Source organism: Eulemur rufifrons, chromosome 16, assembly GCF_041146395.1.
Source record: "Eulemur rufifrons isolate Redbay chromosome 16, OSU_ERuf_1, whole genome shotgun sequence".
Lineage (NCBI taxonomy): Eukaryota > Metazoa > Chordata > Mammalia > Primates > Lemuridae > Eulemur > Eulemur rufifrons.
Window position 1 is genome coordinate 9,946,295 of NC_090998.1, and position 10,763 is coordinate 9,957,057.

The 10,763-nt window shown below is 33.7% G+C and overlaps 1 protein-coding gene across 1 annotated transcript; it reads right to left on the reverse strand.

The window, feature by feature from the left end:
- Window positions 1-577: 577 nt before the first annotated feature.
- LOC138396963 (NKG2-A/NKG2-B type II integral membrane protein-like) lies at window positions 578-5,198 on the reverse strand. Its single transcript, XM_069490784.1, has 6 exons — window positions 5,012-5,198; window positions 4,528-4,620; window positions 3,949-4,002; window positions 3,284-3,435; window positions 1,542-1,642; window positions 578-689 (listed from the first exon to the last, which is right to left on the reverse strand). The coding sequence occupies exons 1-6, from the start codon at window positions 5,196-5,198 to the stop codon at window positions 578-580; spliced, it is 699 nt and encodes a 232-aa protein (XP_069346885.1).
- Window positions 5,199-10,763: the final 5,565 nt, after the last annotated feature.

Here is a 10,763-nt window from a genome sequence, read left to right on the forward strand (position 1 = left end):
TAAAGAGATCTAATCTTTATATATAACTTTAGAGATTAATGCAGTACCAAACATAATCACAGGAGAGTTATTTTCAAATATCTTTTATAGATATGTCATGTAGATTGATTATATTTCTTCCATTTAAAGTGTATAAATCACTACATTTTATTATTTTTACATAGTTACAACCAAAACCACTTCCAAAATTTAGAAAATTTTCATCACCCCAAAAAGAAAAAAAATGTAGCAATTAGTGGTTTCTTCCTATTGCAAACCCCTTAGATTTTGGCAACCACTATTCCACTTTCTGTCTCTATGGGTTTGCTTATTCTTGATATCTTATATAAACAGATCCATATAACATGCAACTTTTAGAAAGGTTAAATGCCACAAACACAATGCTGTGCAAAAAAGAGCCAGACACAAAGGCAATGATATCCTATTCTTTGTGTATTATATTACAAATACCATTTTTGAAAATATTTTTATTATTAAAACAAACTACAGTTCATCTTGACTTATGTAATCATAATATTATTTGCATTTCACAAAATATAAAATTACCTGGCCGATTCCAAACTCAGGTGCTTTACTTCTAAAACTTGTGCTTACAAATATATGGTTTTGAAGATCCGCATTCATCTGATTGAAGTCTATATTTGTATAGCATAGCACAGTTACGTTTAGCATATTCTGTTTCTGTTATACTGTAATGGAGAAAAATCCATACTTCTGTTATATTTTAAGGGGACAATCCATGAAATAAGAGCATTTTCCATGTACTTTAAGAAAAGAATTATATGAAAATGGTTAATACATTTTAATGTGACATTAATGGGTTGCTTATTGTGAAAACTGAACCCAGTAGTCTCCCATATCTATAGGGGATGTGTTTCAAGACCACCAGCGGATGCCTGAAACCACCTATTATACTGAACCCTATTATATACTATGTTTATTCTATTTATACACACCTGTGATAATATTTAAATTACAAATTAGGTACAAGAAGAGATTAACAACAACAACTAATGATACAAAGGAGTAAATATAACAATATGCCAGCATCACTACCCTTGGACTTTTGCCCCATTAAGTAAAATAAGAGGCACTTGAACCCAAGCACCCTGATCCTATGACAATTGGTCTGATCACCAGAAAGCCACCAAGTGACTAATGGGTGGGTCACCTGTACAGTGTGGACCTGCTGGTCAAAGAGATCATTCAGATCCCAGGCAAGACAGAGTGGGAACGATGTGAAATTCCATCACACTATTCAGAACAATGAGAAATTTATTGCTCATAAAGTGCTTTATTCTGGAATTTTCATTTCAAAATTTTCTGGCCATGTTTGACTGCAGTTACCTCAAACTACAGAAAGTGAAACCACAAGTAAGGAGGGACTACTGCGGTCCATTGTTTAACATTTATAGCAACATTTCACTAACTTCCAACATCTTTTTAATGTCTATAATTCAACTTAAACTTACTTATATTATTCCTCTGAAGTTTTCCTTTTTGTTTTTTTCTACTATACAGCACCATTCAAAAAATCTTACTTAAGTTGGAAAGTTGAGCCACGTAATGACACCCATGGATGACCACGGCTTTTACGGGAGACTCCAATCCATGACAGAAGTGACAGGGAGCCCAGAAATTTCTATAAGAATAAAAATATTTTACATTTAAATAATTGTCAAAGAGTTTACAAATTTTTACGAGTGTAAATAATATGTTCTTTCATTAGATCTATAATTTTCAAAACGAAATTAATGTTTTAAGCAATATTAGAGTTGAAATCCACTTTTTATATTGCTAAAAACTTTCACAGATATATGTAATTATTCCTTAAAATGAACTCTTAAACATTTATACTTTTTAGTTTCATTGTTATTCTTATGTTAATGAGGAAAATTATGACCCATGTAATTTAATAGTAACCCATGTTGGCAAAACAAATATAGCGTGAATTTAAATAAATTTCCAGATAGTGTACATACATTTCTCCTGTTGCTAATATTGAATCAATGTATATTTCTATTACATTTCTCAGAGTTTGGGGTTTAGATGGGAATTGATAGGGGTGTCATTGAGGAAATAAACGACATATAAGCCAAAAATGCAGTTTTCTGGCCACCAAACCATTTGTTAACTAGCTAAGCCCCAGTTTTTTCTGTGTCTGTGTTAGTGGAACACCAATGGTCCAAAACAGGTGCAACTCCATACTAAATACAACTATAACCTCTGGACCTCATGAAAGACACAAGCAAAGGAGATTCTGAAAGGAGGAAGGGAAAGGTGGAGTGGTTTGGGCCCCCAGGATCAGGGATCGACACAGTGACATCTTAAGTCCCCCACCTAACAGAAGAAAGTGACCTAGGCCTGCTATTCCCGGCATCCAACCTGGCAATGAGAGGTGCCTCAGGTAAGCTTATTCCCCCTCTGTATTGAGAGGGAGTCCTGCCAGCAACACCTGCAAGGCTGGCACCACCACCAAGGGGGAATCTCTCAGGAGACCTGCTAACAGGAAGTAGCCAGAGGAAGAGCTTGTGCTCCCCACCAAGAGACACCAGGGTAGGTACAGCTGAGGAGGAACCAGCAAAGGAATCCCATTACCACAAGTGCTCCATCCGGGAAGTCTCTGTGTCCCTGAGGGCATAAGACACACGTCACCCCTCCAGAGACACCACATAGAAAGGATTTTAATATGTTGTATGTACACAATGCAGTAGTGAATAACAAACTCTGGCTCACTGCATTAATATGGATGAATTGTACAAGTATCACACAGGAGTGAAAGGAGACAGACATAAAAGTACATACTATATGATTCCACTTATGAACATTCAAAAACTGGTAAAGTTTATTTGTAATATTAAAAGGACAGTGGTTTGAGGAGTAGAAAGGAGCAGTGATGAGGGCATGCACAGGGGCAGGGCTGCTGGGGCTGGAAACTCCTATTTTGTGATCCGAATTGCACTACAGGAGTCCATTCACTTTGTGATAAATCTGCACCATCATGATGTGCTTATATCTAGTACTATTAAATAGCAAAATTTAATTTAGGGTAAAAGCATTTGTAGAAGCATGGTTTTCCACGAACAGCAAGAATTAGCAATAATTGGAAATGCATTAGCAGTGTATAAATAGAAACAAACTATTGTGAAGTCATACAACAGAATAATATATAGACTTGGAAATATTTAAAAGAAAATACATAAAAGAATAGGATGAATTCTATAAATATAATATTGACTGCAATAAGCTTCTAAGAAAGGTTTTGAAACACTTAATACCTTACCATTTCTTCTTCATTCTCTGTATAAAACAGATTAGAGTTGTTAGAAGCACAGGCCGTCACACTCTCATCCCAAGTTTTGAATTCCTTACTAATGTAATAACAATTGGTGGAATATGTGAACCACTCCTCTGGACAACGACCACAGTGATATGCTGAGGAAAATTATGAATTACTATCTGGACACAATATGAATTTTCAAAATTGAAATTAATGTACCTATTTTCAAAGATATAAAAATATATGAACATGTCTTCTCATCCTCATAGGCTGGTAAATATAAAAGAAAAAACACTCACTCACGCACACATGCACAGAAGAGGGTTGGTCTCTCATCCCCTAATTATATTGCCACATAAAGCAAAACATCAAACACTAATCTACCCTGCATATATCTGAAAAAGCAGTGAACAATACCACCTTTTTGGACTAGTAAAATGATTTAACTATTATCATAAGATATTGCTAGTTATTCAAATCAAAAGCAAAAGGATGTATAGTGATTTCAAGTGGATATTTCTAGTTATTTCTGAAGAAAAGAGAATGCCATCCTATAATCTTTTTTTATGAATGTTTATTGCCCGATGTTTTTAATGTATTTTCCCAAAAGATATGTATTATTAAATTTGCACAGCATAAGATCGAGGCAAAATAAAAAATACCAATACCTTTCTGAGTTCCCTTAGTCTGGAGAGAATCGTTCTGCATTTCTTTTACCATAGCTAAAAAAATCAAAGTAATCTGTATTAAAAATTAGTACCTAAATATGTCATAATAATTTTAGGTTTTGTTTGAAATTTGGTGTATCATTTAGAATTATAATTATCTGGAGTAAAATTGATTTCAGCAAGAAAAAATTAACAAAGTAGTGAAAGTTTTGAGGAAAAAAGCTTCCAAAGCCTACAAAACAAAACTTCACCATCTCAGTCTCCCTTATATTAATATATTGTAAGTATCTGATTTAACCTCTTTCAAAAATTAATTTCTATTTCTCCATAAGCTTTTTCAGTCTCCTAAAACTTGTCTTTGAGTTACAAAATTTGAATATGTACCTATAATTAAAACTCAAGACTGTCTACAATTATTCTTTCATTTATACTTTTGAAAAATTGAGAATAACCATTGCTCAGTTAGTCCAAAACATATGTTAAAATGAGAATTCCGTTCCCTGATATTATGAAATGTTTAGAAGCACTTTCAATCATTAAATGTTAAAGTTCCCTTTAATTCTTCTGAAACATACTTACAGGCAATGAGAACACCTGCTACCATGAACATTAAGACAAGAGAGATGATTCCCAGGATCCCAGAAATGAGCTTCTCTGCAGGTAACAGTAAATCTTCAGGGAGAGAAACAGAACCATTGAGAAAGGAGAGAGAGAGAGATGGTTGGTTAGAATATTTACATACAAGAGACCCCACATCCACAGGGAATCAAAGATAAAGTTGGACCCCAAACCCACATCTACCATAGTAATATTTCTCTCAGAATATACCATTGCATTTCAGTACATGTAGTGCTACATAAGTTGTTGCACAGAGACTACAAATTTCTACAATGTGTGAGTAAAATTTGTCTGCCTATTTCATATTAAAATACCATATTTTAACTTAGAACTTTTATTTCCATGAATAAAACTATGTGAGCACAACCTGCTCTTTCCCCACACCCCCGTACCCCCAACTGCACATCCTAGAACAGTTGTATTGAGGAGGTATTAAGTGCTTTACCTTTGCAGTGGTAAGATGTGTCATCCCCTCGAAGATCCTGAGCAGCATTATGAAGGTCTAATTCCACATAGATTATTTGCTGTTCAGTTTCGGGAATGGAGCTTTTAGTGCCATTAGGTTTCCTTTGCTGCCTCTTTGGGTTTTTGGCCAGATTCATTTCAGAGTAGATTACTCTTTGATTATCCATCTCTACCGCTGTGTGATGTCAGGGACTGTGCTCTATGATACCTGAAATTAAGAAATTAACAAGTGGTTTGTATAATGACAAGATTCCTCAGGTACTCAAAATGGATGAGGTGGAGAGTGGGTATTGGTTCTCATTTTGCATTGAAGGCTCTAAAGTTCTCTCTCTAATTTCCTTAGAGCTTAAACAAGTGTCTTAGGGAAAAACATTTTTAAGAAGATTTTCTACATTTGTCTAAACATTATTGCTGGAATAAAGACAAGCAATTCATTAATGAGGAATAAAGAAGTCCATGGATAAAAATATATTTCTTAAAGTCTGTTTTGAAAGCTATTTTAACATCAATACAATACCTGTATCGAAAATTAAATGTATTAGAAAAACTTATCCACTGATTTATCACAACTTTGAAAGCCAATAATGGTTAAAGACTGAGTGATCTTAAAATGGAGAATAGGAAAGTTGACATATATATTATTCTTTGCACTAAATTACTTTTATTTTGTTGTTTACACTTATTTCTTAAAATTGATTCGGGGTTACTAAGTAGTCTTTTGTTTGAATGGTTGAAAGGTTCTGAGAAAAAATATTTAGAATATTTTATGTATTAGAAAATGTACATTACACAAACTTATGATAACCTAAACAGTATTAGAAACACTACAAAAAGTTTTAAATTCTTTTTTATGGAAGTATTGGCAATTGATTTGATTGCTAAAATATAAAATCATAAAATTATAAATAAAAATGTAGACCATTTATGGAAGAACATTTTTGTTTCACAAGTCCAGAGAGATATGTTGGTCACCATCAATCAAGGTCACTTTAGTTGTGTAGGTATTTGTAATAATTCATATAATGTAATGTAATACTTTTGCAATGGGCTTTGGAGTTAGTGAGATCTAGAATTAATTTTGGCTTTGCAATTCACAATGTGTGACCTTTAAAAAGTTACTTAGTATCCAATAATCTAATCTGTTAATCTAAAGTAGGAGTGAGAACATATAAAGTATAATGCCTTAAAGAACTTCTACCATTCAAACTGGCACCCAAAATTCTCTATAAATATTAGCTATTTTAATGTTTATTTTATTTAAACTTGCTATGTTATTGTTTCTGATTGTGTCAGTTAAACCATAGAAAATAAATCATAATTCAGTCTTTTATATGAGTATGGTACATTTTTTTGTAATATCTGATAAATTTTTTAAAGATCTTTTCATTGTTTATAACTAAATTCAGCATTTTATGAAATTTATTAATACCTTACCCTGATTTTAATTAAAAATAAAAAATTCTTTCTTTTAATAAAATTTTCTGAGCAATTATGTTTGGCTTTCATCATTAAAGTAATTCCTTTTAATAATATTTTATAATGGCTGGGCTAATTATAAATTATTATGTTATTTTCAATAATACACAATCTAATGATTGTTGAACCAAAATTACTTGTTCATTGTCATCAAGTTTAGGGGATTCACTTAAATTATACTTGCTAACTAACCCAGAAATATGTAAAGGCTCTTGACTAGGTCTCCACAGGCGACAATTTTCATACTTAGGAAATTCTTCAACATATTTCACATTTCAGAATTTTACGCTGAAATTTTCAAATAAAGAAATCAATAGCTACTTTGATTTTTGTGTAGATTAATTTTACCTAGTAAAATTCCACACCTAGTACTTGGAATCTTCCACTAAATGAGGTAAGCTAGTAGAGAGAGAGTAGCAACACATACCTTCTGTCCCCAGAAAAGTCCTGCATCCTTTAGTGCAGAGGCCAGGTTACTCTCATTCAAAGGCCTGCAGTAGCTGGGAAATAAAAGGCGAAATTTAAAGGCATCGACCCAGGAGAGTAACAAACAATGTCTGTGATCTACAGAGAGTGCCCTGTGAAGGCTCAGAGTGAGGCAAGAGTGGAAAAAGTAGATTTCTAATGAATGTGCCACAAAAGGTCTGAACAGGAAATGCTCACACATGGGCTACTTTGAAATCAGTTTATCTCATCACACACCTCCAAAATATAGGAAATTTTCGGTTCCTATTTCAAGGACAAGGTAGTGTGTCAGTTTGTCCATTTTAATTGTCTCTGAGAAGCTGCTTTCATATTCTACAAGATATAGGGGGAGAAAGGACTTGACCACCCATGTAGGTAACTTTTTTTCATTTCAATCATAAATGTGTCAAATTCAGTCTTAAGAGTGTCTTAGATGTTTAAGACTCACTTGTAGACTAGATCGCTAAATCCTAACATTACATCTTTTTTTTCATATTCTTATTATGTCCCTTCCACTTTGATGGAAAAAATTCTAAAACTCATAGGAACATTATCAATAGATATTTAGTGATATTTGTCATTAATTACTCTGAGAAATTACTACCATTTCAAGTTATTGTAGATGACACAGTATCCATCATTGACAAAGTTATCTTCCTGAATTCTCCTGTTAGTTCTTATATTTCTGCATTTAATTTTATTTGTTAAACAAATGACTTAATGTTCAGATTTCCCATAACAAAAATAAATGTCTCTGAGAAGGATAAAACTTTAATCATTTTTTAAATATATTAGCATGCTAGAGATTAAAATATTAAATAACTGTTCATCATAATGTTCATTGATTCATTCTTCATCATGAATAATTGTCTGTATTTTAATAGGAATATTTGATGTAAATGATTAAAGCCTAAGTTAAACTAATTGGGAGGAGTAAAGTAATTCAAAATATTTCCCCCAAGTAAAAATGGCGAGAACAAAAAAATATACACAATTAACAGAAAAGTTAAAGGACACATAAGAATCAAGAAGAAAAATTTAAATTATCTTGTTTGTATCAAATGAAAATCTTTTCATCATTTCTCACCTTATAATATCTGAAACGGGGGAACATTTGTTTTCTGTAACCCCAAGGATATTCACTTCCATGCAACCCAGTAAAGAGTTGGTTCAGAAAAACCTAATCTAAAGCTTTCTAAAATCTAGAAAAGTGGATTTTAAATCCATATGTATGTTTTGGGAATCTGAACTAGTATTTGAGCCTTCTAAGAGAATGGCTAATGTTGGTTAGCTATGTACTTATTTGTGTTTATTTTATTCTAGCATGATTTCATAAACAAAATTAATAAATCATATTGATATATGATTGTGTACATGAATATGTATTTCTAGCTTTAGAGATAAATTATGTTTACATATTAATTATATTTCTATAACTTAAATTAATAAACTTTTCTATTAGTACCATTATAAAATTAAAACAATACCATTCATTAAAGATGACAGATAACATAACATTCACTAATGTTCTCTTTTTAAATTTGTGATGCTTATATCTATTATTCCTAGCAACATCCACTTGGTGTTTTGAACTAAATAATGTTGTATAGTCATGCCTCACTTAACAACAGGGATACACTCTAAGACATGCATCCTTAGGCTATTTCATAATTAGGTGAACATAACAGAGTGTACTTATATGACCCTAGATGGTATAGCCTACTATACACCTAGGTTATATCATATAGCCTGTTTCTCCTAGACTTCAAACCTGTACAGCTTGATACTATATTGAATATTGTAGGAAATTATATCACAATGTTAAGTATTTGTTTATCTAAACACATATAGACTATAGACTAGCTTTACACTGATCTCAAAACAAGGCAATGATGCTACATGAAAGGAAACTACAGATCAACATCTGCAATGAATATTGATGGAAACATTCTTAACAAAATACTAGAATGCAGAATCCAATAGCATATTTATTTATTTTTATTTATTTTATTTTATTATTCTTTTTATTTCAGCATATTATGGGGGTACAAAAGTTTAGGTTACGTATATTGCCCTTGGCTCCCCCACCCCCCCGCCCCCGAGTCAGAGCTTCAAGAGTGTCCATCCCCTAGACGGTGCACATAGCACTCATTATGTATGTATACACCCATCCTCTGCCCCCAACACACATCTGCCCAACACCCAATTAATGTTTTTTTTTTTTTTTTTTTTTTTTTTTGAGACAGAGTCTCGCTTTGTTGCCCGGGCTAAAGTGAGTGCCGTGGCATCAACCTAGCTCACAGCAACCTCAAACTCCTGGGCTTAAGCGATCCTACTGCCTCAGCCTCCCGGGTAGCTGGGACTACAGGCATGCGCCACCATGCCCAGCTCATTTTTTCTATATATATTTTTTAGTTGGCCAGATCATTTCTTTCTATTTTTAGTAGAGACGGGGTCTCGCTCTTGCTCGGGCTGGTCTCGAACTCCTGAGCTCAAATGATCCACCCACCTCGGCCTCCCAGAGTGCTAGGATTACAGGCATGAGCCACCGCGCCTGGCCCCAATTAATGTTATTCCTAAATGTCCTCTTAGGTGATGATCAGTGAAACCAATTTGATGGTGAGAACATGTGGTGCTTATTTTTCCATTCTTGAGATACTTCACTTAGTAGAATGGGTTCCAGCTCTATCCAGGAAAACATAAGAGATGATATATCCCCATTATTTCTTATAGCTGAGTAGTACTCCATGGTATACATATACCACATTTTATTAATCCACTCATGTATTGATGGGCAATTGGGTTGTTTCTACATCTTTGCAATTGTGAATTGTGCTGCTGTAAACATTCGGGTGCAGGTGTCTTTTTTATATAATGTCTTTTGTTCTTTTGGGTAGATGCCCAATAATGGGATTGCTGGATCAAATGGTAGGTCTACTTGTACCTGTTTAAGGTATCTCCATATCTCCCTTTCCACAAGGGTTGCACTAGTTTTCAGTCCCACCAGCAGTGTATGAGTGTTCCTGTCTCTCCACATCCATGCCAACATGTATTGTTATGGGACTTTTTGATAAAGGTCATTCTCACTGGAGTTAAGTGATATCACATTGTGGTTTTGATTTGCATTTCCCTGATGTTTAGAGATGTTGAGGATTTTTTCAGATGTTTGTTGGCCATTCTTCTGTCTTCTTTTGAAAATTTTCTGTTTATGTCCTTTGCCCACTATTTGATAGGGTTGCTTGATTTTTTTCTTGCTGATTTTCCTGCGTTCTAAGTAGATTCTAGTTATCAGTCCTTTATCAGATGTGTAGCCTGCGAAAATTTTTTCCCATTCTGTAGGTTGTCTGTTTGCTCTCGTAACAGTTTCTCTGGCTGTGAAGAAGCTTTTTAATTTAATCAGGTCCCATTTATTTATTTTTGTTGATGCTGTGATTGCCTTTGGGGTCTTATTCATAAATTCTTTGCCTAGGCCAATGTCTATAAGAGTTTTTCCCACATTTTCTTCTAGAATTCTAATAGTTTCGGACCTTAAGTTTAAGTCTGTTATCTACCATGATTTGATTTTTGTGAGAAGTGAAAGGTGTGGGTCCTGTTTCAGTCTTCTACATGTGGCTATCCAGTTTTCCCAGCACCATTTATTGAATAAGGATTCTTTTCCCCAGAGTATGTTTTTGTCTGCTTTGTCAAAGATGAGATCGCTATACGAGGATGGTTTTATATCTGGATTCTCAGTTCTGTTCCATTGGTCTGTGTCCCTGTTCTTATGTCAATACAAAGCTGTTTTAATAACC

Bases quoted from the DNA above. Each gene is read 5' to 3' on its own strand.
- LOC138396963 (XM_069490784.1), bottom strand. From the start codon at position 5,198: ATGGATAATCAAAGAGTAATCTACTCTGAAATGAATCTGGCCAAAAAC. The intron at 3,436-3,948 runs GTATTGGTATTT...AATTTTCCTCAG, and splicing joins GACTAAGGGAACTCAGAAAG to CATATCACTGTGGTCGTTGT. The intron at 690-1,541 runs GTAAGATTTTTT...TCTCCATTACAG, and splicing joins GGCTCAACTTTCCAACTTAA to TATAACAGAAACAGAATATG.